The following is a 27,923-nucleotide window of genomic DNA, read 5'->3' as shown; positions in this document are numbered from 1 at the left end:
AAACAATGGGGAGCAGGCTAACTGAATGTATGAGGCAAAGCCTCAGAAACTTGGTTAGTATGATTCCAATATTTTCCTGCCTTTCTTCACACTTTTCCTCAAATTCACGTGTTAAAAGCAGAGTTGTAGAAGATTATTTTCTTTTATCTAGTTAACCTCATGGACTAGCATACCTTTTAGACTTTACACGGATGCTTTTATGTGTATGCCCATAGAATGCAGTTCTGATTACACCAAATGTTTTCTTTAAGGAAGGAGCTAATTTCAATGCTGTGCTTCTGAGTAATGATTCTGTATGGGTATGTAGAAGGTGTTGTGTGGGATAGAGTATTAATAAAATCACAGTTTTTGTATTAAATACATAATTTTTTAGAATTCAAAGACTTGCTTGAAAACATGCAGTGGGACATATTTAAAATACAATATAAAACATAAATTGAGAAGATGAAGCTTTTCAAATCAATGGACCACTTAGTGTTTGCAAAAATATGAGAATACTTATTTGGATCTGTTGGTTAGCTTTCCCCCCATCTGCTTGTAAATTTATTTGACACATAAGTAGAGGACAAGCATAGAATAAAATAATTTTCTGTAGCAAAATGCCTATGGTTGGAGTTGCCAGCTTGTTTCAAGAGGGTGTGATTAGGGAGAGAAAAATAGGCATAAAAGAATGACATTGCTGAGGAGACAGGCAGGTTTGCATGACTGTTGTGGCAATGTGTTAGCCTGAGAGCAGATGTATGACAGTGCTGGAGCTGGCTCCCTGAAGCTGTTGCCTGTTGGTCACAGAAGCATGTCATAACTTTAATATGAAATTTTAAGGAGCGGTACAAAAAAAAGCAGATTTTTTTATTCTTCTGCCACAAATATAACTTGGCTATCAGTATGGTTATTAGAGATGTCTTATGTGAATTGAGCAAAGCTAAGAAATGAGGCAGGGCAGGGGAAGGAGGAAGGAAAGACAGTCTTGAGATTGTGGTGACACGTCTTGGCTCAAAGTAAAACATAGAGGTGTTTTGCACATTTCTGGATGTATTAAATACTTGATATTTAAGTATCCTCATAGGAAGAACTACTTTCTGATAGGTAGGGAAGGTTCCCTTGTTCAAAAGTTGAAGTTTGTCTCTTTAGGGTCTATTTGTGTACTTTCTTCCCTAGATCAGTTTAATTGGCAGTGCTCAGTTCTGAGATTGAGGAGGATGTTAAACTCATGAAGAATTGAAATAAGACAAGTTATGAATCCATGAAGAAGTAAAGAGTATGTATGTCTTTTTCTTTTCATGTTAAGCTTGTGTTACTAGCTCCAACTTCTCCTGCTTCCTTCTCTTCCAAGACCAATCAGAAAAAAACTTTTATGTGCTGTTGCCATACAGAAGCATGTATTTATAATCCATTTTAATATTGGGTGAAGCTAATAATCCCCTAGGGTTGTGGCCTCTGAGAACAGAACAATTAAGTTTCTGCAAGATTTCAGCAGTATATGAATGAGGTAATATACTGGAAAACATGCATAGGCATTATTCAAATACTGTGCAGGCAGTATCTCCTATGTTTCTAAGCAATTTTGTTTGCTAATGGAAGCAGAGATGAAATGCATGCACAGAGACATTTTGAGGTGTTATTTTGGGGAAGAGCAACTTGTCAGGAACTCTGCAATAGCAAGTTTTTATTTAAATAGGAAATAAACTTTTTGAAATTTTAGGTAAAATAATTCTGATACTGCTGCCTAAGTCGGAAGACATAATTGAAAATTTGAATTTATAATACTTGGCATTACGAATTAGTGACCCTTTCTAAAAATGCTTGTGGAGGAACATAGCAATTTACAGATCTGACATTTCTTAAAGTTTGGAACTTAGTAAACTTGATTTTAGTGAAGAAAATGTGTTTATAATTAACACAGTGTATAGATTCACAGACAGCTTCAGGTATCTGTCATGATGACTGTATTGCATTACAGTAATGAATTCATGTTAAGTGTGTGAGGGATGTTGTTTTATAAGTTAGATGGTGACATTACAGAATTTTAGCCTTATTGCTGCAGGTCATTTTACATTTTTATTGCCTACATCTTTGTTTGAATAACTGTGTTTACACTTAAATGATGTATGTTGAGAAGGGTGAGGCTGTCTTTACTGCTGCTGACCCATATTCAAATTTAATGTTGCATTTACCAAGTTAAATGATTGGCTATTAATTAGTTCTGTTTACAGAAACATGGAAATACTCATTAGGTTCAGTGGCAGTGTCAGGTGCATGTGGATTGCTACTTTGCAGTTAGGAAAAGATGCTGCACCTAACTTTAATCATATGCAATTGTAATGGGATCTCGTGCGCTGCTAGCCTGTGTCAGCAGACACCCAGCAACTCTCATGGAAGAATGCTAAATGAAAGCTGGTTCAGTAATTATGCTGGGGATCTCTAGACTCATTAGGCAATGGGTCAAGAACTCAGATTCCCCCCCTCCTCCTGTCTTGCTGTGTAAGTGTTGCAGACTGTCTGTGAGCTTTTGCAGACCATGACTAGCAGGCCTGTGCCATAGGGAGTTCAAATTTTCTCCATTAAAACTTTTCTTTCCCCAGACTAAATTTATGACATCTGCCTTGCTGGAGCAGGGACTGGAAGGAGCCCAGGCATTTGACCTGCTTTCCTAAGTGCTGCTTTTAGCTATCTTATTTGAAAGCTAAACTCTGAAAGAGAATACTATGTTTCTTACTAAAATAGAATTCTTTAGGACTTGGGCAGTTTTGTGGTGTATTATTCTTAGTTTCTCCCAAATCTTTAGAATTTCTTCAGAATCCTTCCTTGGATTCTTGGCAGAGTGAAGAGAGTCTAAAAATGTTGGGCTCCAATTAAAAGGTAGTGATTCTGGCCTCTTTTTCTCATGTCACAGGAAGAACAGGTATCACAGCAGAGCTTTGTCTTTTTTTCCTTAGAGGTGCTTGTAGGAGCAATCCTGACACTTTACAGCAGAAGAGTGTAAATTCCATAGTTAAACAATTTCCTGTCCCCTGAGCAAATAGCTTCCTTGATGCCCATTCCATATACTGGTGTGCAGCATTTCTGCCTTTGGGGAGCATTCAGCAGAGAGAGGTCCACTCACTCCAGGATGTGCAACAATAACCAGTCCTTTTTCCAGCTTTTAGCTCTAGTTTGAACTTTTTCAGCCCTGCCACAAGATACTGGCCTATTAAAGGGCTATATTGTAGCAAGAATTGGCTGGCATATGATTATTTAGAAACAAAAGAAACAAATGTTTTTTTTTTTTTGGGGGGGGGGAATACTGATATCTTCTATTTAAAAGATATTGCAAATGTCTGTTCCTTAAGAAAATACAGAGATTGGAATGCATTATATTTAGAGGAAAAGTGTGAGCAATTGTTTCACAACAATTGTCTCAGATGATGTTAAATGAAATCCCAAAATATTGTTCTGCTTTTATTGACTACTCGGAGCAATAAGTAGGTATTCGTTGCAGCAAAAAAGGTATTTCTAGTTTTTCATCTCTTTTTAACTCTGAGAAACTTCAAGAGACTTAGAAGCACTAGCATAACTATGGCATTAGAAAAGCTGTAGTAATGAAATGACATTGCAGTTTGAGCATGCATGATGAAATGCTCTGTTCTGCCGAAAAATTGTGCTTATGTTACTCTGGGTTTAGTCTAGAATGGAATTTAATTCTCCGTAAGTAGTCCTTGTTTAAAAGAGTGGGTAGCCAGAGGAGCTTCCCTTAAAATCCAGTGTGCTAAGAGCAGGGGATATTGGCCTTTTTCCAGTGCCTTTTCTGGAAAGCAGGTGTACTAAACTAGCCATAAAATAGGAGACTTTGCATTCTGACAGTTGTTGGAGACGTTTTCCCTCGAGTCTTGGCATAATGGGATGGGCAGTACAAGGTACTTAAAAAATCAGAGAAATTACTTTTGTTTCCTTTATTTGTCTAAACCAATAGGCAATAGGCAATCCCTACAGTGTATCTGGAGTAACTGTAAAAGGTAGATTATTATAAATATATTTGCTTACACTTGTTCTGTTTCTCTTTTCCTTTATAATAATTACTTTGCAAATATCAGTAGGAATTGAAGACAAAAACAGCCCCATGCTTTGCTTTCTAAAAAATCTCAGAAAAAATTCTCTGCAAGCAAGAAAAAAATCTTTGATTGAGGACTTAATTAGTCCTTTCTTCAGTGAGAGTAACAGGGTATGTTCTAAGTTCAGAAATAAATAAATGTGGGCGTTCCTTGATAGCAATAACAATATGCTAAATGTGAAGTTTCTTTAGAAGGAGGTGAAAAGGGGCTTTTTGTGTACAGCATTTGGAACACTTACCATATCATGTATAGAGAAGACAAAGTTCTGCATACTAAAATACACTTGGGTTTTACATGTCTGTGTAAGGAAAACAGGTAACAAACCCAGAAATCTTTATATAGGGCAGCTCTCCCTCTTAAAAAAGCATCCTTATTGACTTAAGTGTAAAATAGTAGTTCACTGTTTTTCCTCTGTCTTTTGATTTTTCTACTGGAAACAGGAGATAAACAATGGGGTCCATTATTATTTGTGGTCTCTAAAATCTGTACAGGCAAGGTACTGGCTGGGATCATGGAGAATCCTCAGATGCACAATGCTCTAGGTGGTTTTGTTGATTTTTTTTTTTTTGAATGATCTCAGTAGTGGTCTGTGTGGTAGGAGTACTTGGTGAAGATCTGAACTGTGCCATGGATTCCCTTTTGGCCTTCAAGCAACTTTTGGTTTACTCTGTATGGTGAAATGGGAGTGTGGCTTAATTGGTTTTCCTACAGAACTGAAGTCTGGGGTTTTTTTTTTTGATGTAAAAATGGGTGTGAAGACTTCTTAAAAATAGTTTACATGTTCTTGCTGAGGCATCCTCTTAGTTGGGTAGTGGTCGTTTCCTGCAAATGTGGTGGTAGGGCCAGCCTCGTCTTCTATTTGTAAAAAATGTTTATTTGGCTTAACCTTGGTCACTGATTTGAGACTATAGACACAAGAATGTTACTTATTCCAAGTGATAAAACTGTCTAGTGTTTGCTTTCTGAATATTTTACAAAATAAGGGTAACATTTTGAAAATTAAAGGAAAACCTTTACAAGTTACCATATAATTTAAATATCAGGAATATTATTTTGTTGTCCAAATGCTGTTTGTTGCTCTTCTGCTCTTATGACAAACAATTTTAGAGTTACCTTGCAAAACATGTAAACTTAATTAGTATGGACTCGTATTTGTTTCACTGCTTCTCACTTTCTTTTCCCTCAGGAGTCGTCTTGCTTGATATCAGGACTAGATATGTATGAGATAAGTGTCTTCCCAAATGAAAACTGACCCAGTTTGTTGGAAGCTTTTATCTGAAAATGATTTTAACTGGAAGGCTTAAATTTAAAAGCCTTGAATATCAAAGTCAGCTTGTGATACCAGTTCTCATGATATTCTTGAATGCAGAATCAAACAAAATAAAAGTTAAATAAAGCAATAGCTATGGCCTTTACAGCAAATGCAGTAACATTTTATAGCAATAACCTGTACTTTTTTTCCAAATAGCTCTAAGTAGTGTATAAACAGTTAAAGAAATGCCTATCCTTTGGGGCAGAATAGCAGATTCCTGCCTGGCAGGTGTAAGAAGAATCACAAAAAGGACAATTGACTTGTTTGATTCTATGACAGGTCTTCAGCAGATAAATTAGGGTTCTATGTGGTTTTTTTTGAACTTCATGTGTTTCTCTTTTGTATATGTTACCATGTGCTTGTTCTTGGTTTTGAGGGCCTAATATAATGATCCCTATTTTAATTAACTTCTTTTCATCTCTCAGTATGCTTATGAGGAAGTGGGCAGTATACCATGTAATTGTCATTGCTGTGTGTATCAATTTAAAATTACATAGTACTTTTATTTATTTTAATACATTATTCTGTACATCTGTTTTTAAGAAAGAAAAATTAGTAGTCTGGAGTGACTTGTTTTAACAAAATCATAATTATAAAAGCCAAAATTTGTTAAAGGCTCCTTCTCTAGTTGATATGTTTTCATTTAGAATATAGCATGAAATTGCTGGTTTTTCTTATGTCATCAAAACAAATACAGCATGCAAACCATTCTTTTAAGAGGTCATTTCAGAATAGATCTCCAAATGAACTTCCTTCTCCAAAGCATCACATGCTTAAAATATATATAATTTCCTATGTAATAAACATGCCAAAAAAAAAGGTGAGTGCTAGTCATATAGAAGCATTTCTCTAAGAAGTAGTATTCTGTACTTCATCAAAGAACACTTAAAATTTAGTCCCTGCTGCATTACTTAGAATTTCTGGCTGAACACTGAGGTGTTTTCATATCATAATGAAAAATTCTCAGCTAAAATAAGAAAATGTCTTTGTAGTGAGTATTTGAGATTTAAATATTATAGTTACGGCCATAAACTTTAAAAATAGAAAGAATAAATCTGACTCAGATCTACAAATAGTTGAGTAATTTGCTTGATGTGGGAGATGATTACTTGGGGTCATTGGCTGTTCATAGGATGGGAGAGAAGGAATGAGGAGGAGTGATTCACACACAAATTACCTGGTACTTTCAGTCATTTGATGTGTTTATTGCAGTGCATTTACTGTATTCTTTACCACCTCTTGAGTTTGAAGGTGTATGTGTAGGATTAGCAGGACTTTTAGTACTGGATTCAGGATTTTGTGTTCACTGGATGTAGAGCACATAAAGCTGTAAGATATGTGTTGTTTGTACTGGTAATAGGGTGGTCTAGAGGGTAAAGGTGGGCAACAAACTGTGATACAGACTTAAAGCATCCTCTCAAGCCAGAAATCTGGATTTGTCCTACTTGGCATTCTACAGACATATGCCCAGTATATAACTATGTGTTTTGTTGATGTTTTTTGTTTTTTCTTCAACAATGGATTCTCAAAACCTTCAACGATGAATAGAGAAAACAGTAATTTAAATTGTGGATTATATTACTGTGGGAGCAGTTGAAGGCACTTTAGGACTAGCATTTACTTCTGGCAAGCTGGAAGAATGACCTGAAATAAATCTCTTAACATGTGGAAAGTGCTACTGCAAATACAATTAATTATTCAGATAAACGTAAGATGAAATAGTTGGCTTGAAGGGTATGAGCTGGTGGTCTGTTGCAGATCGTAAGTGGAAGATAATTTTTACTAATATGTAAGGGAAGGCACTAAAGTTCAGCTGATTTTTAATACTTTTTAAAAAAGTATCCCTTATGAAAACCAGGAAGTCTTTCATCTTCTCTGCTCAGTGCAGTTGAGGCCTCCAAGTGGAGCCATGTATCCTCTTTTGGCACAGTGCGTCAAGGTAGAGGTTACCAGTTGGAGAGTGTCCAGAGGAGATAAAAATGATTAGCTGTCAAGGAAGCATGAAAAGAGAAATTGGTGAGAATAGATATTTTTTCTTGAGAGCATGTCTCTCTCTCTCTAGATGAATCAAAGAATATTCTGAGTTGGAAGGGACCCAGGAGGATCATGGAGTCCAACCTGTACATGAATTGCCCATAGGGGGATCAAACCCATGACCTTGGTGTTGTTGGCACCACGCTCGAACTTGCAGTATTTTGTGAAGAACAGAATAACCTTTCAATGAGGATGAATCAAATTAATTGATCTAGAGAGGGAGTTTTAAGAACTAGGAAAAAATAGTATTTGTGAGAATCATTGAGCTCTGTGGTAATTTCCATATGAAGGCCAGGGCATCCCTATTGTCAGAAGCTTTTAAGAACAGGTTGGACCAGTGTCAGGGGTTGGTTGATTCCTCCATCAGATAAATGGATTTATATTCTCAAGGTCCTTTCTAGCAGTTTAATTATCTTGAAAATAGCTGTAATAGAAGTGACTTGTGTAGGAGTTAGTATTGATTAGTAGGAGTTGTTGGATTTTTATTTGAGACGAGTGAGGATTTTCTTTTTTTTACTTCAGAGCACAACTTAATGTATTTGTTGGGTAGTCCTGAGCAGAAAACTGACCTGGCCTTGATGAGAGTGAACTACCTCTTCTAAATTGAAATACAAAAATTACACTTCCTAACACATTGTTTATTTGAAATGAATTTGTTTTTATAGATACTTTTGTCTTGCACAGTGACTGGGTTTATATTACCTTGAGTGCCTTTCATCACTGTACCTTGATTTCTATGATCATTCTGGAAAACTGAAGACCTAGTAATGTAAAACTGGTGTAGAAAGACACTGTAGATTGTCAAAATGCCTTTTAAATCAAAATTGCTTTAAAAATTGCTGCTTCTGGATTTATACTTATTAAGGAAGAATAATTTTTATTTATATATTTATTAGTGTCTCTTTTACAGGACCATACCTTCATTTCCTTTGTTTCTTCCCTTGACCTAAAGGGGCTGAACCTGGACAATGTTTTAGCTATTGATATTATAAGACATTAGTTTTTAATGCTTTGTTTGAATTATTTTTGCCTCCCAAGGTCTCTGTCTCGAGAAGCTGCCAATATCTTCCTCAGCGAGCAATCTCCATGTGGACCGAGAACAAGAAATTGTCACATGCTATGAGAAGGCTGGGGATATTGCTCTCCTGTACCTTCAGGAGATAGAAAGGGTAAGCTGGGGTGATTTTCTAAATTGAAGATTTAAAGATTGATATAAATGCCTTTTTGAAAGAAATTTGTGTGACCCTTTATTTCCAGGAGTTGCTTTTTATTTAGACTTTGAGGTACATTTGGATGAAATGCGGTACACTTGGGGCTCTGTTCTTTGGCTTGGGAATGCTGTTAGAGTGAAGGGAGGTGGCAAAATCCATCTGATCCTCTTACAGACCTACTGCTTGCAAGCCTCAGGCCTGTCACTTGACAGCTGTCTTTGAAGGAGTTAGAAGACACATTTAGGGTCATAAAAAACAGAAGAAAGGGGGAAGAAAACTGATGTGATTGGGGAAAAAGTAATTCATACTGGGGTTTTTGCTCTTTTATTATTGTCTTGTAGTGGCTGGTAGACTATGTGCACCACCAAAAACTGATTACATTTTGACAACATTTTTAAAGTTGATGTAATACATTTATTTCTGAATTGTTTTTTGGAAATCAGTCTGGAGATAGCTTTTAATCTTCTTCCAGCTCTCTGCAGCAGTCTTTTCTAGCCTAACAGGACTTTTAGATTTTGAATACCATCACCTCCTGCTACTGAATAAGGTTGCAAATATGTTTTTTCATATTCTTCTCTTTTGTATACCATTCTTCACAAAAATTTCTGAAAAAGTAGTATAAAATTTTGCTTAGCAGTATTTCTACTTGGTATATTAATTATCCTTAAGGGTATAGCCAAGAACAAAAGGGTTTATATTTAAGTGGCAATGGAGGTAAAGCTAGAAATCGTCTATTAGCCACCACCTACAAATGCCAAAGATTTCTCCAACATTAAATATTAGCTTTATGGAAAAGTACACAAACCTTGATTTTAAGTGTTTTTTTTTTTCCTAAATACACTTTTCCCCCCCTTTTTCTTGTGTTCTCTTAGGTGATTAATGCCAACATACAAAACAGAAGCCCTAAGCCAGGGCCCACTGCACACGAACAAGAGCTTGGTTTTTTCCTGGAAACAGGACTTCAGAGAGCACATGTGCTATATTTCAAGAATGGGTGAGATTTGAGTCTTCTTTTATTGTGTTTACTTTTTTGTGTAGGTTTTGTATTTGTGGTTTAACTGGGCATTATTTTTAGCAGTTGTGGATTCTGTAATTGTGAGGTCTCTTATTAATAAAGTAGTAACATTTTGATTAAAATAGTAAGGCTGCCCATATTGTATTTATTTACATATTGGAAAATTGTATAGTCAAAGTATATTAAGCAGAAAGCATTTTATAGTTTTGCCTACTAAATGTAAGAACTTAATCTACCTTAAGCTTTAACTATTTGAAATTTACTGTCGAACACTGTTAAAGAGTGATTGTCAACATATTTGAACTGTTGATATTTATAATTTTGATTTTGTAATTTTTTTCCAAATCTCTTCAGTTATCACTTATTTTAACATTATGCTGCAGGATAAATGTGCATGAAGATCAACAGTATGTATACAAGTATACAATCTTAATTGTACCTGCTCTGTAGATCCCTTTAGATTCTGCATGGGACTTCCTTTATAATTTATTTTAAATAAGGCTTTGCTTAAAAGCCTAAAAATAAATTCAGTTGCCACACAGAATGAGAAAAAGAATACAACTCTCCATTTTTAAGAACTTCATAACTCGGCACAAATGGGTTTTAAGTACATTTCTGAGATTTGTTGAAATCACATAGTTTAAAAATTTGTGTCTGGGGCTTCTTATTTCATTAGGAAAATGTGATTTTATTGAAATACTGGAACTCTTGATGGGACTACTCTTTTGTACCAAAAATGTTTCTTATTCTTTCAAATACATAAACTAGATATGAAGGAAATAATGCAGTGTCTGTAAAGAGTTCGAGATTTTAATGTACTGAAGGTAGGGTAAAAAAAAAACTACCTGAGTTTTAAGCTGTTCAGGAATTTCAACATGGAAACAATCACTACACTTTTGAAACCTTTTTCTTAAAATATTGAAGTAGTGGTGCAATAGCATGATCTGAGACTTTCACTTTAGTTCTGTTTTCATAATTTAATTGCAGGAGGAATGGAATGTTCTGAAAGCTAATTTTTTTTTCATTTATCAGAACTAAAAATAAGACCTCTGTTTTAATGTCTGCAGAAAAAATAAATAAAATACAGTTGCTGCCAAAATCCCAGTGGCAGTCATGGTTAAGAATAAGCTAAGAATTCCACGTTTTGAAGGATTTTGATTGAAGGCCAGGGATGGAAATAGTGCATTTAATCTGACATGTTTTGTGTAAAAGCAACCAGCAGTAGACATAGCAGATAGCAATTAATGAAGAAAAACCAAAAGCAACTGCACAAAAACAGACATGTAGTGGATTGTTGAGGAATATCCAGACAGGGGTTGTTTTCCTAGACTGTATCAGCTGGTCTGGTGTGAGCTTTGAAAGGTGATTTTATTCCATGTGCATTTTAATTCTTGACGGTGAAGTTGTTGATGATCTTGTTAACTCCTACACAAGCTTTTTTTTTTTTTTTTTTTTTTTTTTTTTTGCAGTCTTTAGTACAGTGGTCACTTGCAGTTTATAATCTAATTCCACATTATTTATATAATTTTAAATGTCTTCTTCTAGTTCCATTGGCCAGTGGTACTGTTTTTGTGGTATGATATGAAGCAAGGTGTTAGGAAAAATAGCTCTGTGACAATCATTATTTTACATATTCCTGTTGTTACATCCTTTAGTTTCCTTCCTTAGTTTGGAGTCAATCACAGTTCTTTCAATATTTCCTAATATGGTCATTATTCCAGGCTGCTTGTTATGTGGCTGCTTTTAGGGATTGCTTTTTTATTTTGTTCATATTTTAACTTGGGTTTACCAGAACTGAAGAGAATTTCAAATATATACTTTTTCTATTAGGGATAAATTATAGCCTGCTTGATAATAAATCTATTTTAAGGATATCTTGTTTAATCTTTAAATGTATCATCCCTCCTGATGTTAGGTTACAGAAAGTAGATTTGAGATCTTTCCAGGAAGCTTTGCAAAATACTTTAAGTTTGAATGTAATCTAAAATCATCTTTGTACATGTTAGTCAGTTTCAAAGCAGAAAAGAAAATAAGATAACTTTTATATGAGCTGGAAGACCATAATTTCAACAGTAACATAGGGAGTATTGCTGCCTACTTATAAAGTTGATTGATCTACTTCAAATTTCCCTTTTATTTTTTGACTGTACAGAGATTTTAAGTCGAATAATCAAGATTTTGTAGAGGATTCAGTGATTATCTTTCAGGTATGCATTATCTTGTATAAAAAACTAGGAAGTGCCTGAAACTTAACTTAGCCTTTCTGCTAAGTGGTGGTATTTTGAAAATACATGGAAATGCAATTAGCTAGAAAAAAAAAGAAATTGAGGTGGAAGTAGTCTGAACCAGAAAACTGTTAGTTTAGTGCTAATAAGACACAAAACTGAAATTAATGGTTTCTGCTGAAGCATAGAGAATTTTATTAAAGAAACAAACTACCTACCCATTTTTCACTTGGGAGATGAGGAAGTTGTTCTAAAACTTAGAGTAGGGTTTGTGTGTTTTTTAAAAAATGTTCTGAAATGTAACTTTCCATGCTTTCAGGCTGATTACATAACTTGTATAGTAGCTGCTTTGTAATTTCATATTGAAGGAGTTCAAAGCCTTGATGTTTTTCCAAGAAAAGCTGTGAGCACAAGAACTTTGACATTGGTATTTAACATAGCTATTTTCAAGTACAATGCCCCTGAGAAAGGACAGCTCTTTAGGTACCCAGTGTTTGTTCTATCCTAGTAGAATTTCTGTTGTTGTGAGATTTACAAGTTGATTTTGTCTGGTTTATGGTTTTTATTTTTGAGGTAGTAATGTTCACAAATATATTGGAAGTGAAGCAAAGTGGCATTTTGGTTGAAGTCTAAAATCAGGAGGCCATCATGTCAAAATCAGACTTACCTAGCTTTCAGAGCTATTTTTTTGGCATCTCCTTTATTTTACCCCCCCCCTCCAGGGATATTGCTCTGGATCCAGGCTGCAGTTTGGTCTAGTCTCCATCGTGGTTCACACACTCAGTTAGAACCTGAGGATCCCAGAGATGGACCCATGATGGTCCACAGGCCATTAACTCTGCTGGCCCTGTCACAGTGAAGCAAGACATTCCTAGTCTCCTCCAGCAAGTTGTCTCTTATAGACTGCCTTCTTTATAGAAAATTAGCCCTGAAAAAAAGGAATAAAAAAATCAACCAATTCTTCTCATTTTTCATATAATTGAGAAAATTGATTTATATTGATTTTAAATTTTGACAAGCACAGCAAAAGCCCTCCCTAGAGTGTAGGACTTAACTATGTAGAATTTCTTTTACCTTCTTTTTTTTTTTTTTTTCTTTTCACTATAGCATATAACAGAAATAGCCTAAGAACATTCCTCTCTTACCAGAAAGAGAGCAACAGTGGATGAGAGGCTGTCTGTAGGTGCTTCCTTTCCTCTTGTATATCCATACAGTGCTCACAGATAGGGATTTTACAGGGATGAAATCCATGAGAGAAATATTTATGTAAATGCTTGACATAAGTGCACATGAAGATCCTGTAAGATCAGCTCTCTACTGTATTAGAATATTGTGCTAGATACCCGTCACTCTGCATCTCTTGAAAGCCTTTTGCACATCCTACATCAGTCTCAAAACAAGTTGGTGTTTAAGTAAAGAATAGAAAGTAAGATGAAAACATTGAAATCCTACAAAGTATCACATTTCTTAAATGTAAAATATCACTGCTGTGTGTTGGAAAGCAAACAAAATCACTTCTGTTGCAGTTTTCAACACAGCTTTGTTTTCTATATGCCTGCTTTTGTGTTTGTGTGGTTAGGAAGCTAAGGCAAGAATATATTCAAGATGGGAACAAAAATAATTTCTCTGCGATTCCTAACAAAAATAAGTTTTCAAAGGATACTTTATTGTCTGTCCTATCAGATGCTTTCCTCATCCTCGTTTCCAATACTGTTCTCACCTGTTAGTTTTCATTGAAAAAACTATTTGAACATGAGAGGAAAGTATTATTAACTCAGATATTAAGATAAATCATCCATTATGAATGCTTTCTCTTTCAAACCTTACTGTATGTTTATTGCTCAGAATTGTGTCTTTAGGAGTTGAAAACAAGATTCCATTATGAAGTTACAGGTGGGAAACCTGGCAGTGTTACATGGAAGACTAAGGTGGATATAAACATTAAGGAATTACTTTTATTCAAAATCTTATCAAGTTTTGTAATAAACTAGTTACACAAAGAACAGTGAAAGAGTAATGTTAGTATCTGAGTTATGTTCAAGACTGATACTCTTAATAATTTGTAGTTGGAATTCTGACTCCAGCTCACTTTTTCCAAGATGATAGGTAGCATTTTTTAGCCCATGTACCACATGTCTTGCTGACAGTGGCTGTTGATTGCATTTGCAAGCATCAGATTGAAAGTTTTGGTTTTTTTGTTGAATTGGGATGGCTGACAATCAAAATGGTCTTGGATCCTCAAATAGGGGAGTTAATATTTCATACATTTCCCCTGCTCCCCTCAAAATGCTCATTTTACTGCCCTACTTAATGTTCTTGTTTTTTCACTGTACAGAGGAGTTGCTATTTTCATCTTCCCCAGACCCACCCTCCTCCTACTCTCCTAGTGTGCATTTTCCTTGTTTGCCTTTTGCTGGTTCAGATGCTTGTTTGGTTCTTCTGTGGAGTTTTGTTGTCAAAGTAATCATAGCTTTCTATCATTCTGGTGAGAAGAATTGATTCACTGGAAGGTTGATAATGGCTGGTGTGGCTGTCAGAAAGAGATGGGACCATGCAGTTGAGAGTAGGAAGATACCAAGAAGGAAGAATGGTGGGAAAAGGGAACAAACACTTAGATGAGAATGGGGATGAAGAGATCTTCCTCTTTTAGGTCGTGAACCATTCGTTGGACTAACTACCAGTGGAACTGCAGTCTAGGCAGCAAATGTTTTCATTTTGAATGCATGAATGCCAGAATTGCTGCTTCATTGTGCTCTTTCAAATACTTAGGCTTGTGTAGCTCTAATGGCACATTGAAGATGTTTTATTTATAAGCTCAAACATGTGTTAAGAACTTTCAAGCATCAAACAAACATGATCTTCTGTAGCAAATTTGAGATATCTGAGATTTTTCTTTCTGCATGAGGTAACAATGGATAAAATAAGAAGCATGCCATGATCATTTTTTAAAGTAGACTTTAAATTTTTTTTTTTTTTTTTAAAAAGAGTATTTTAGATTCTGGCAGCAAATTTGGAATTTTCTACAATTTATTCAGATAATAACGCCCAATGTTAATTAATGTTTTGTGAAAATTGCATTATATTGTAGGTGTACTGAATGTGTAAGTATGAAAGGGAGAGTGAGAAAACAGAACTGTCTGAAGTTGCAACTCTGTTGCCTCTCATAGATAGGTACCTAAATGCTTACCAGGGTGTTTTTTTAATTGTGGATTAAGTTATACATCTCCACCCTCTTAAACCTGATGGAAGACACAGCCATTAGTCCCAATCATCCAAAGCACTATCCATTGTGCAGAGTATGTAGTCTTGTACATTTGGTCAGGCCTTTAATAAAGTTATGGAAGCGAGCCACAGAATTGCAGTCCTTTAAAATTTTTTAAAATTTCATCTCTGTAGGGGTGTAGAAAGCAGTAGGGTAAATTGCATATCCCAGTGTTAAGATGTTCATTAACAGCTTAAAAATTAATCTCTTGATTTGTCACATTTCTTGCCTTTTGCTTATGTAGTAGCTTCTTTCAATGTGAAATTGTTTTTGGCCTTAATACTGTGTAAATGACTCTTAATTGGCTAAAAGTAATAGTTAGAGTGTATGGATTTTAATAGTTAGATTTTTTTTTGTAAACATATCAGTTATACTGAAGTTACTGAAATGTCACTGTTCTGATTGGTATGCATATTAAGAGTTTCACTTGCCCTTACTCCTTATCTTTAAAATAATTCCTTTCTTTCCTTTCATATTTGAATTTTTGGGAGGAAAAAACCCCAACCTTAAAAACTTGAAGTGTACCTATGAGTTTACAAACATTGCATTTTGAAAGAAAGAAAGCACAAGAGAAGATGGAAGCGAGCTCAATTCCAAAAGCAACTTCTATTTCATTGCTTTGGTCAAGCCCTGTAGATTTCATTGCTATTGTTTTTTCTCTCCTTTTAAAAGATGAATATTTAAAAGTTGTGATATAGTGAGTCTTAGCAAAGAACTAATAGGGTGGTATAAGTAGCTCAGCCTATTCTCCAGCATGGTTCTGAATGTGCTTTTCTCTCTTAAATGGGTAAAGCATTGACAATTTAGCCACCAAATTGCAGAGTAGGTGAGGTTTGGTTTAGCTCAGAATGCAAAAGTTTATTCTAATTAAATTTTTAATCATTGAAAGACAGTGGTAGACTAAATATTTGGGGTTTTTGACTGAGAAGCATAAAGGAAATGCCTGACAAAGGAAGCCTGTCTTACTAATTGAGAAGATATTACCAAAACATCCATAAGTACAGAGTAAATTAATCTTATCAACCTTTCTAAGGTTAATTTTCAGACACTCGTTTTTTTAGTCTGTATTGAGTATACTGTGATTTGATCTCACCAATTTTGTTATAGGGAATAGTGTTTGAGGGTTTTGTTCTAATATCATTCAAACACAGACTGCTTTTTGTTGAGCAGTTTCTTTCATTCTTTTCTACTTTTTGTGTGTGTTTAAAACCACGAAAATAAGAAGTACTGGTGGGTGTGAAGTTTATCTGGATCAGTAATGCCAAAGCACTGTGTTGTCTGATGCTAAATGTGCTTTTTAAAACCAAGAAGCTTCTTGGTGATGATGGTGACAAATTTGTTTTTGCCTGAAGTTTGCTACTGCTGGCCTTCATGCTTATGTACACATTTTCTGATCCTGCCTTGAGAGCTTATCCATGGTGCCCCTTAATTTTCTTCCTTCACTTTGCTTATATCATGTCTACAGTTATTAATTTCTGTCTCTGTTCAGGAGTCAGCACCTTTGTATAGGTGCAGTTAAGATATTTGCATTATTCTAAGCAGAAATATTGTCTGAAAATTTTTAAGGAGCCTAAAAGCTGATCTTGTATCAGAATAATGAATTAGGTTCTAACATGAATAGTTGGGGTTTAGAGTGCACATGTGTAGACACAAGGATGCAAACAGGCCCTAAGGGCATGTCTGTACAGACTTTCAGTAGATCTTGGTTTTCAGCTTAACTGGCAGATTGCTACTTAAAGAGTCAGAGTAGGAGTGTTTTTCTTGAAGGTTTAAAGCAGCAAACATTCTAATTGTCTTTAAAAATGAGGAAGACAGAATTCAAAGGAGTTGATTTGAGCATGTTCTGGCAGGAGGCAGTCATAGAAACACATGTATGTAGCTGTCAGTGTCCATCTGTGGGCTGTCTTTGTCTTGTCTGAAATCACTGATAATGTGTCAGTTCCAAGTGAATGTTAATGTACCTTAAAATTCCATGTCCCTGAAAGGAAGGGATCTCAAAGTCCTTTACAGACACTGTGGGACATTGCTGTCTAAGTTAATGTGCCCTTTTGCTCTGGCATTCCATCAGCAGGGAGAACTGCTGACATGAAAGCACATCCTAGTGAAGAGCAGGTAAAAGCTGTGTGTGTCCCAGGCTAGGAAGGAAACCATGTACCAGAGCAGCCATCACTCTTCTTGATGTTACAAACTGTTAACAAATACAGGAAATGTACTTTGCTAAAAGCAGTGTGGTGTGGAGATCTACCATATTATTAATGGTATCTTTTGCTTCATTTCTTGTCTCTAAAAGCATTTAACTCAATTTTAGGATGATTTAGATTGTAGTTTTGAGGGATTTTTTTTAGTTAATTTCATGTAGAAGATGCTTGGCAAATCTGTGTTTGTCTTGACGTGTGCAGTGGGTCACTGTTAAATGCTTTATGAAGCAAAAGCTAATTCTGTATTTTAACTGCTTTTTTTCTTGTACAATCTTACAGCTTTTTCCATAATAAAGTAGAACTTCAGTCACAAGTTTCAGTCCCTTGCATATGCTTAAAAAAGTGTAATAGGTAGCTAAAAGTAACCTGTTATGAAGTGTTCAAAGGCTTGGGAAAGTTGCATGCGTTTTCATAAAGTGTTTTGGTTTTGTTCTTGTAACACATCAAAGACATAAACTTCATATGGAAAAAATGCCAGTTCTTAAAATTTAATGAAGTTATTGTGATTTGAAGTTCTACTACATAGTATGTGTTTCATCTGCACTGGGAAAATAAAATTTCAAGCTGACAAGTTCTTGCTCGTAACTCTTTTTCAACAATTTTGCAGGGAGCATTTCAGTTTTATGGCAAATCTGCTTTGTTTGGTTGTTTTTTTTGGTGGTTTTTTTTTTTTAAATCTTGTTATAAGGACGCATTTGTGACTTTGCAATGCAGTCTTTGAGAGAGAACTCCATTAATGAGAAAAACCCACTTAGACCAGAGGACTTAAAGCTGGGATTCCAGTGGACTGGTCTTGTCTCTCTAAAATATTTGGAATGTGTCATTCCTGGATGATATTTTGGCTTTATAAAAGTGCTAAATGCATCCAGCTTAAATGAGTTTGGAGGTTTTCTTGAAATCTGGCCTAATGCCTTTCTGTCCTTCCTTAGTGTAGGAAGTTGGTGTAATAGTCATCAGCTATTGAGGCTGTCTGTTTGAAATGTATAAATTAATATAATTTTTCCCACAGTTGTTTCCATGCAGATGTTTGCACAAGATGAATTTTATTTAGTATGTAGTAGCTGGTCACTCTGTGGTCAGTCTCTGCTGTAGCACGTGGGATTTTTACAAGCAATTTTTATGTCTTGTGTGACTGGTGATTATTTCACTTTAGCCAACTGGTGGCATTCTTTGGCATAACTTTGAACCCTTCATAGGGGTTTTGTTACTTGGACACGCTACTTCTTTTAAAATGAACTTTTATATAAAAGTATTTTGGAAGGTGAGCTTGTGCTGATGAAAGATGATGCCCATACTAGTGAAAGATGTGTGGAAACTGAAGTTTCTGAAATATCCTGATAATCCTTTATTATGTAAAACAGAACAGAGATGAGTGCTGTCATGTAATCTGAAGAGTTAAATAAATGAGTAGGTCTCTAGGTAAAGTGATAGGAGTTCTACAGTCCTATAGCAAGATCTCTTGCATCAAACACTAGTTTCAGATATTCTGCAACTGAATTGAAAGAAAATATCTGTATAAAAATGCTGTCTTTTTTTGAATTTGTATAGAATTGCAATTCAAAAGTCAGTATTTTAAACATATTTTTAAATACAGACAGAAGACTAAGGAAGACAGTTTTAACATCTGATTTATAGTGCAGTGCAATAGTGCTTTTACTTACAGAAAGCTTACACAGTATGTAATATTTCTTGTCTCTTTTGGCTCTGTCTTAGGTAAATGCTATGCAGCTTGTTCATAACATCACACCTTAAGACAATATGTGATGTAACAGCAATGATTTAACACAAAATACACTTTTGATCAAATAATTTTGTTTTCTAACTAAACCTGAAATAGTGAAATGGTTGTTCTCTCTGTTATGTTGATGTTGCAGAATTCAGTTGTTCAGGACAGCCTAAAGCTAACCCAAGCCTTCACTAATTCAAAGACAAATTGTATTAATATAAAATAGAATATTCTCAATTGCTTTTATGTACAATAAAACCTCCAAACAACTGATAAAGAGATGAGAAAAAGGTAAAGCTATAAGACCATTCAATATAATCTAATGTTTGAGAAGTTCAGACCTGCCAAAATTGTTAGTATCAATGAGGCCTCTGAGGGTTTTGAATCTCTGCCAAAGCTGTTTAGGCAGCAGATGTGGAAGAGGTGTAAATGGAGAAATTTGGGTTGCAGAAGCCACATGAAAAGCAAGTCAGAGTCAAGAACAGAACACTGATACCCCAGTCCTCTTCTGGCCACACCGTGGGCTTTGAAGTGTTTGTGCTCTTATCCTTCTGAAAAGGAGTTCAAAATGTTATGTTTCGTATTGCTTTCAGGGTTACAAGATTTACTCATTTTTAATCTCCCTGTTTTAAGGTGTCAAGGGGCAGCTAATGTAATTGAAAACTAAATGTAATTGAAAATGTATATTGAAAACTAAACCAATGTAATTGAAAGCTAAAACAACTGTAGCAATGAGAACAACTTCGTTTTGTCTTTTTTTCTTTTTGAGGTGGTTGCTTCTTACTTTTTTCCTTGCTTTCCCTTGATCTATCTACTGATCATGAAAAAGTTTCTTTTTTCAATAAACTGTCAGGGAATGTTGTTATAGTAGTCAGTGGTGAGGTTCCCTAATGGATATCTCTGTATATCTACCTCACAGAAAGGCAATGAGGCTATGAAAGGAAAAAAAAAGGTAGCATGGATTTTAACAACTTTATTGAGTTATATTTTAAGGTGTTACTTCATCCAAGTTGGAATACTGTTAAAGTCTATGTTTATATACAGGAACTTGACAAGAGGAGTTGGTAGATTTAGAGAGTTACTAAGAGCTGTGGAAACAAGAACTACACAAAACCTGCGAATGGTGAGTTATGTTAAACCACTTTCCTCTTGTAGCATCTGAGTTTCAGTAGGCAGAGAAAGCACAAATACAGGGGATAAGTTAGAGACAAATAGTTGGATTCATAGCATATTGATAAGGACCTGCTATTCAACACTTGATAAGATTACATTTCCTGGCTTAAGGATGATTAATGAATGATTAAAGTAAGGAATGTTTGGTACCCAGTCTCCCCCCTATTCCTTTTATTTGTTTGTGGTTATAATTAGAACCTGACTGGTCTCTGACCTTACTTTCAGCCTTAGTTATAATTGCCCTATTTATGAGTCAATGTAGTTTTATGTTTTTGTAAGGTAGTGGGGGTAAGAACAGAAAGCATAATTTTTGTGTGGTTTCTATAAAGTTGAAGGCTATCAAGTTATAAAGCCTCTTAAAGGAAAACCATAAAAGCAAAATCATGAATATTTGTTACTTATGTTGTCAGAACCTTGAATCTTTTATATAATAAAAAGTAGCGGCTCATTTCTACTATCATGTAATTATTTTCAAAATGTCCTAGATTAGTTTCTGAATACTGGGCCTTTAAAACTTCCACACTGGTAGTAAGGAAGGTGATTTCTTAATTCAATAACTGATTCCTAGTAAGTATATGAAAATTATTTAATAATAGACTTTCAATGGAGAGGGATAGTATTGCACATTTTAATAGAAAAGATGAAGGGCTTCTTATGGTATAGGAGTCAAGATGGAAGATGCAGATCTTATGGTGCTGTCTGTGACTTAAACATTGCACATCTGTTTTTGGGAAATGTTACTGGAAATGCTGCCAATTCTTATGCAAATTTAGATCTTGCCTTCTTTCTACTGCCCTGATAGAAAACCTTTGAATTTTCCTCATCATGATATGTAGTCGTGGAAGGTCTGTGCATGAGTGTGAAACATTAATGAGGAGATTTACCTGATAGTCATGAATTATAGAACGACTTAAAAGCTTTAAATTAATATTATTTAATTTAATAATATTTATGTAAATATTTCTACAGTTAAATATGTGGTGACAATAATAGTTGGATCTAAATAAAACTTTTCATGCTGATTTTCAACCTTGTTTCACTCTTGCTGAGCTTTAACAGTAGCTAACACCAGCACCTTCAAGTATGAGTTGCCAGAAGCCCCATTCAGCCCACAGACCATAACTGTCTATGGTGGGTTGACCTTGTCTGGCTGCCACGTGCTCACCCAGCTGCCCTCAAACTCCCCTTCCTTAACCCATGGGGAGGAAATATCCCAGAAAAGGTCTGAGACAGCTCTGAGATAAAGGTAAAGAGTTTGCTTACCAATAACTGTCACAGGCAAAACAGGCTCTTCTTGGAGGAAATTAATTTATTGTCACTTAAAAGAGAGTGGGATGGGGAGAAACAAAGACAAAAACTGAAACACCTTCCTTCCACCCCGTTTTCTCAGGTTCAACTTCAGTCTTTGACTTCTGACTCTTCTACCTCGTCTCCCTACCCTCCCATTCCCTGAGTGGTGCATGAGGGGTGGAGGGTTGTGGTGGGTTCCTCTTTGCTGCTCCTTGCTCCTCACGCTTTTCCCCTGCTCCACTGTGGGATCCCTCCACTGGGCTTCAGTTCCTTCAGGGAATATCATCCTGGTTTTCCCATGGTTCTCTTGGCAGGCTGCAGTTTGGACTGCTCCACTGTGGTCGCTCCCATGCAAACAACTCTTCCAGGTCTGAAGAGGCAGTAGAGGTTATTGAGCATCTTAGGTTATTGATTTTCTTAGGAGCAGTAGCTGGGTTGTTTATACTCCAGAAGTATCTGGATTAACTGATAAAATGGAAAAAATGTTTGTTATTGCTGTTATTTTTCATTGTGTTTAGAGAATTGAACTGGGTACTTTTACCTTTTAAACAGCATCATTCCTGGGGTTTTTTGGATGTTATAGAATACAAAAATACATTCTATATAAATAGTCTTCATTAGAAAAAATCTGAGCATTTTTTAAGAGTTTGTATTCAGCATTTCTAGGGAAAATATTTATCTTTTGCTTTTACAGACAATAGCAAGACAACTTGCAGAAATTTTGTTACGAGGTATGTGTGAACAGAGTTACTGGAATCCACTGGAAGATCCTCCTCACCAGTCACCCCTCGATGATCCACTGCGAAAAGGTTCAAATATGAAGAATTATGCGCTCAGTAGGAGACCACGGGTATACACTGGAGAGAAGTATGGCTGAGTTGATACCTCTTTGTTTCTATCATTGCAGTTGTTACCAGTGCACTGGATAATTTAGTTTGCATTTTTGAAAATGTAGAAGGAATTTGGCAGTGTGTAGATAGACAGATTCCCTGAGGAGAGCTAGGGAAGAAACATGCTTCTCCCAGTAGAAGTTTACACTGTATACATTAGACCTTTTGTTCTCAGTTGTAGAAATATTTTTTTTCTATCTTGGTGTATGTGGTAGACTCAGTATCTCTTATTATATGTGGGATACAGAAGAAAACATGAGCAAGTCAGATATTGCACATTTTAAAAGTTATGTGCTGCTTCTAGACATCAATTATATGCTTTATCACAGAAAGGAAAGATTCAAAATATGGAGATTCAAGTTGGTCCAGGAAGCATTATGAAAAAAATAACATATCTAGAAATTCATCTAGCAGTTTCAAAGCTAACTTATTTCCCAAGGCTAATCTTTTAGCTAATCATCTTTGATTAATTTTTGCATTTCTTTTATGATTCCACCTTTTTATTCAGTTTTAATCTTTCATTGAATCAGGTAAGTGATATTTTTTGGTTCATTTTTGCCTGGTGTATCTCACTTTAGATACTCTAGAATTCTAGTGAATTCTAGAGTAGCTATAGTATGTTTCTTCCTTCTTGAAAATGTAACTTTTTTTTCCCAAATCACCCTTAGGGTTACTATTACCCTAATCACCCTTAGGGTTACTATTAAATATAGATAGCCATTTCCTTGAATTTGAAATTTTTCTTAGAAGTTAGTATCTTGATTATAGAAGTAGCCCTCCTTATGTAATGGAGGGATGTTTTGTTTTACTGTTCACAGTATCTTTATATTGTAACATAAATGCCTGCAATATGACACCATCTGAGTTGTTTAGCTGCATTTATTTCAGAGTTCCATTAATGAATCTTTTACACAGCAGCAAGCCCACATAATTATGGTGTCTTTACTGTTATTAAGTAGAATGGCCTTTTTCTTCAAAGACTTCTAGTAATTCTCCTTCCTGCATCCAGAATAATTACAGCAGGTTTCTCAGGCTCAGTCTTTCAAACTTATGTTCTCCATTCTCAACTCATTGTTCATAGCAATGCTTCCTGCAAAAGTGGGGCTTTGTTCAGTTCAGTTCTCTTGTTCTTGGCATGTGCACATGAGGAGTTCAACAATTTCAAAGGGCATGTAATTAAGTCCTTTCATCACATCAAACTGGTTAATACCATACCACATAAAATATGCCCAGCAAAGCATCTCATCTCCAGCAGTGACTGAAAGCAAGTATCAAAGACAGTGATATCTAGGAAATTCCTTCCTAGTATTCTTTTGAGCACCAACTCTGAATCTGCAATTCACTGTTTTTTCTAAGTATATTGGCTGACATTAAATAGCTTCATTGTGTTCTTATGAGGATTATGGGTGTAATTTGGCTAATAGCATTTATGGTTTTTTAGATCTCTGTGTTATTGCCTCTTCAGTTTACTTGAACCAGTTCTTCAAATGAGCATAACTTCCATGGTTTGCCTTTGGTTGATAGCTGTTTCATATTTTCAGTTGTTTCTTTTGCCCTGTTACCCTGAAATTACTTTACTCATCTGCCTTCATCTGTCAGGACAAACAGAAAATGAGTTCAGTCAACTTAACTGAGCTTTTTTGCTTAGACAGGTCAAAGAAATGTCTCACTAATTTCTGCATGGGGAGGATCTTGTTTGAGAGAAACATCAGCATATCTAGAAAAATATGTTTGAAATTGCTACAGAAAATAATGTTCGCTTTTGTTTTGATAAGTGGCTTTTTAGTAGTTCTCTTTGGGGCAGCATCCCTCCTTTGAGAGAATAATTTCTCCAGCAACTCTTTCCAGTCATTATTCTGCTTTCTGGGTGCCATTGTCAGTTGGTCAGGTTAAATCTTCTTCCAAGTTATTAAATTCTGCATAGAGGAGTGGATTGTTAAATAAGGAGCACTCTGATGCTTCCTCATCACTCCTCATTCTTTATCGTGGGTGGTTCTTATTCATGACTAACTGTGTTTTCAAATTTCTTTTGTTATGTAATAACAAATTATATGCTGAATTCTAAGATTTGCAATACTCTTTAAAAATCTGGTGAGCAGTTGCATTGATTAAAAAATAAAAATACAACAACAGAACAGCTGCCCTGGGGTCTTAGCTGTTGTGTATTACCACAATACATTCACAATGTTGCTTTCAAATTGCCTGGAATTAAGATGTCTTTTAGTTTCTATTTTCTTTCAGGCATTGAATTACTGCTTATATTTCTAGTGCTTTAAAAAAACCTGAAAAGATGTTTTAATGTCAGACAAGTTTTGTTTCCTTTCTATAATGTATTGTAGTTTGAGCATCCTTGAGACCATAGGAATTGATTATTAACAGCAACAAATTATTTTCTCCATTTAAATAGGCAATTGTGGAACTAATGGACTGAATTAACAGGAAATGCTGCTTGGGCTAATTCAGAAATAGTTTAGAGGAAGAAAGCTGAACAGATAAAACATAGTCACTGATTTGGGGGATTTTTTAATGTGTATGCAGATGGATGAATGAATTCCTGCCAGTACCCAATGCAGATTACTGTTGTCTGTCCATCAGCATAGAAGAGTTTTCAGAAGGCATCCAGTATTCAGAGAAAGCACTGAAGTCTAGAAACTAGTCCTATGCAAACCTTCAGCATTAAGTTGGAAGGACCTATACTTCATTACAAGCAGATAATTCTACTACTTGGAGCTAAGAGTGGTTATGGCAAACAGGTGGAGATTGTCATGGATCTATTTAAAAATATTCATAGCTATCGAAAGCATCAGGAAAGAATTCTCAAGCATATCTCACAAAAGACTGATAGAAGTATTTCTCCACATATTGCCTAAAATACAGAAATTCTCCTGTCCTTGTGTGAGAGTTTCCTCCTGCCAGCACTTGAATCAGTGATGTAGCTTGAGCTCAGACAGATCAGGTGTAAGAGGCTAGTTAAACTATGGGTTTAGTGTTTACAGATTATGTTCAATTATGAGATATTTGAATAACTTCAACTCTGACAGCTGTGGTAGTTTTGTTCTTTTATTATGTTCAGCCAACTTTTCTGAAATGCAAATATAGAGCATTTCAAAGAAATGCATTTTAACCAATTGATTTTTCAATGCAAGTTACTTTCCTTTTCTTTTTTGGATATTTTCTAGTTTTTACAGTGCTTTTAAAATATGTGTGTGAACTACTCATAAAAGTAATGTGTTCTGCTTAAATAATTTAATTCTCATTTCGAACAGCATCTTCTGTCCTCAAGAAAATACAGAAGAAGCCTTACTGTTGCTGCTTATTAGTGAATCTATGGTAGGTAAAATAAAGTGAATGTGCATTTGCTGTATGTGTGTGCTTTCCTTGTTTTGTTTGGTTTGGTTGGTTTGTTTTGTTTTGTTTTTAATTAAAATAGGCCTTTTGGATTTCTTTTCCCCTCAAGTCTTTGCCTTTAATTTTCTGTTAGGAATGCAGGCAGTTATTTCTGAAACTCAAATTTTTGTTCCTCTGAGCTAGCTACATGAGGTCTGCAAGGGTTATGGAGTTTTTCTCCTTTGGGCTGGCTGTACCTAGCCTTCTTCCAGCAATAGGCAGGTGAACAAGCCACGTCCTTCATTTGGCATCACTTGCCAGTATGAAGCACTGTTACACCAGTTGCTTGCTATTCAGACAGACACAAAATCTAAGTTATTTTTGTTGTAAAAAGCAAATAAAAAACAACTAGAAAAGCATAATAAACATTGACAAAAAGTGTTAAACTTCAGTCACTCAAATTTGTAAATGATTTGCAATGATACTGACATTCAGTCTTGGCTACTGAATTATTTTTTAAATGTCCCAATTTCCTCAATAAATGATTCCTTTCAATGGTCTACTTGTGCCCTTTATCAGCCTTCCATATTTTCAGCTAGTCATCAGTCAACTGCCACGTACTGGCATTCTCATACCATGTCACTTTTATGTTCTCAGATAAAATGAAATGCTGGAGCTTTTGCTGTTTTTTTTTTTTTTTTAGCTAGAGGGGTGAAATCTCTACAGTATCAGGCATCATGCAGTCTGTCTCACATCAATGAGATGTAGTCTTTTAAGTTCTACACGTGATTCAAATGCTTACATATCTTGGCATAATTTCTGTTTTGCTACAGTTAAGTAGGATCAGAACATTTTAGTGAACATTGTCCTAGTTTACCTGTTTTAAAGTGGCAGATATTTACATTGTAGTGCTAACTGCTTTCCTCATTCCTAGTGATCTGCCTTGCAGTATTCATTACAGAATTTAGAAATTCTGTCTAGATCCTGATTTTCATAATACATAAAAATCGGCTGAGCAAACATTTCCACTTTTCATATGTTGGTTTTGCTGCAGTATATACTTAGCACTGAGAGGTGCTGCCTGTGGCTCTGTAATGTGCAGCAGTGAAGATGCAGAGAATTCTGATGTGAGCTGTGCTCTTGAAGTGAAAGCAGTCCCAGTTCTGCAAGATCTGACTGCTGATTGCTGTGTAGTTCCTTACACATCATCATTAAGAAGCCAAAAACCACATTAAAAGTACTGCCTTGTTAAGTGTCATTTCAGGTTACTTACAGCTTTTCCTTTGTGAATTAGTTCTGCCTAATTATATTAAATGCTGTCACTGTAGAGCATATACCTTTAGCAAGCTTTCAAATTTTTTTACTGTAATTATTGCAGATTATTTTGGGCAAAAGAGTTTGTTTCGGAGGAGTATAATCTTTGACATGATTGACTTACTTTGGCTAAGTCATTTGTTCAAATTAGTTTTGGAGGGGGAAAAGGGGAAGATTGAGCATAAAAATATTCATCATTACAAACTTACCTTTCTGTGAGTTGAGACCTGTTATTTCAGCTTCAGTGCATGCTAACTTTCTAGCTGTAGTAGTTGTGAAGTAGTATGTGATTTATGATTCTGAAACCAGCATTTGGGAAAGAAATAACACTTAGAGAAGACTGAGTTAACAGTTGGTGTTTTGATATGCTATTGTGGTATTAAAGGACTGTGATCCCCTACTTTCGTTGTCTGTGAATTAGTAAGAAAACACCCCAATCAAGGTCAGGTTGGACAGGGCTCTGAGCAATCTGGTCTAGTGGAAAGTGTCCCCACCCATGACAGGATGATCTTTAAAAGGTCCCTTCAAACCCAAAGCATCCTGTGGTTCTGTGTTCTGACATCCTCAAGTTAACAGTGCATGGGTGTGTTGCTGCATGTCAGCTGAGTTGTGGTAACAGAACCACAGAATGATTTTGTTTGGAAGGGACTTCTGGAGGTCATTTTGTCTGGTCCCCTTGCTCACACAGGGCCTTCTGGAGCAGGCTGCATCTCTCCAGACATCTTTTGAGTATCTCCAAGGAGAAAGATTCCACAACCTCCCTGGGCAGCCTGTGCCACTGCTCGTTAACCCTCACACACAAAAAAAAGGTTCCTGATCTTCAGAGGGGACCTTCAGTGTTTCAGTTCATGGCTATTG

General features: G+C 35.6%; 1 protein-coding gene across 3 annotated transcripts in view; it reads left to right on the top strand.

The window, feature by feature from the left end:
* The window catches only part of TTC7B (tetratricopeptide repeat domain 7B), a 119,180-nt gene that overhangs the window by 20,234 nt on the left and 71,023 nt on the right, over positions 1–27,923 (top strand). For all 3 annotated transcript variants that reach the window (XM_050975344.1, XM_030240255.2, XM_050975343.1), the window contains 5 exons: positions 8,473–8,603; positions 9,518–9,639; positions 20,116–20,194; positions 22,229–22,401; positions 25,691–25,754. In XM_050975344.1, coding sequence (XP_050831301.1) covers positions 8,473–8,603; positions 9,518–9,639; positions 20,116–20,194; positions 22,229–22,401; positions 25,691–25,754 — 569 coding nt within the window. The remainder of the gene's footprint in view (positions 1–8,472; positions 8,604–9,517; positions 9,640–20,115; positions 20,195–22,228; positions 22,402–25,690; positions 25,755–27,923) is intronic.

The sequence above is a fragment of the Serinus canaria genome, chromosome 5 (genome assembly GCF_022539315.1).
Source record: "Serinus canaria isolate serCan28SL12 chromosome 5, serCan2020, whole genome shotgun sequence".
Taxonomy (NCBI): Eukaryota; Metazoa; Chordata; class Aves; order Passeriformes; family Fringillidae; genus Serinus; species Serinus canaria.
Note: the sequence above shows the minus strand (reverse complement) of the source record. Positions and strands in the feature narration are given on the sequence as shown.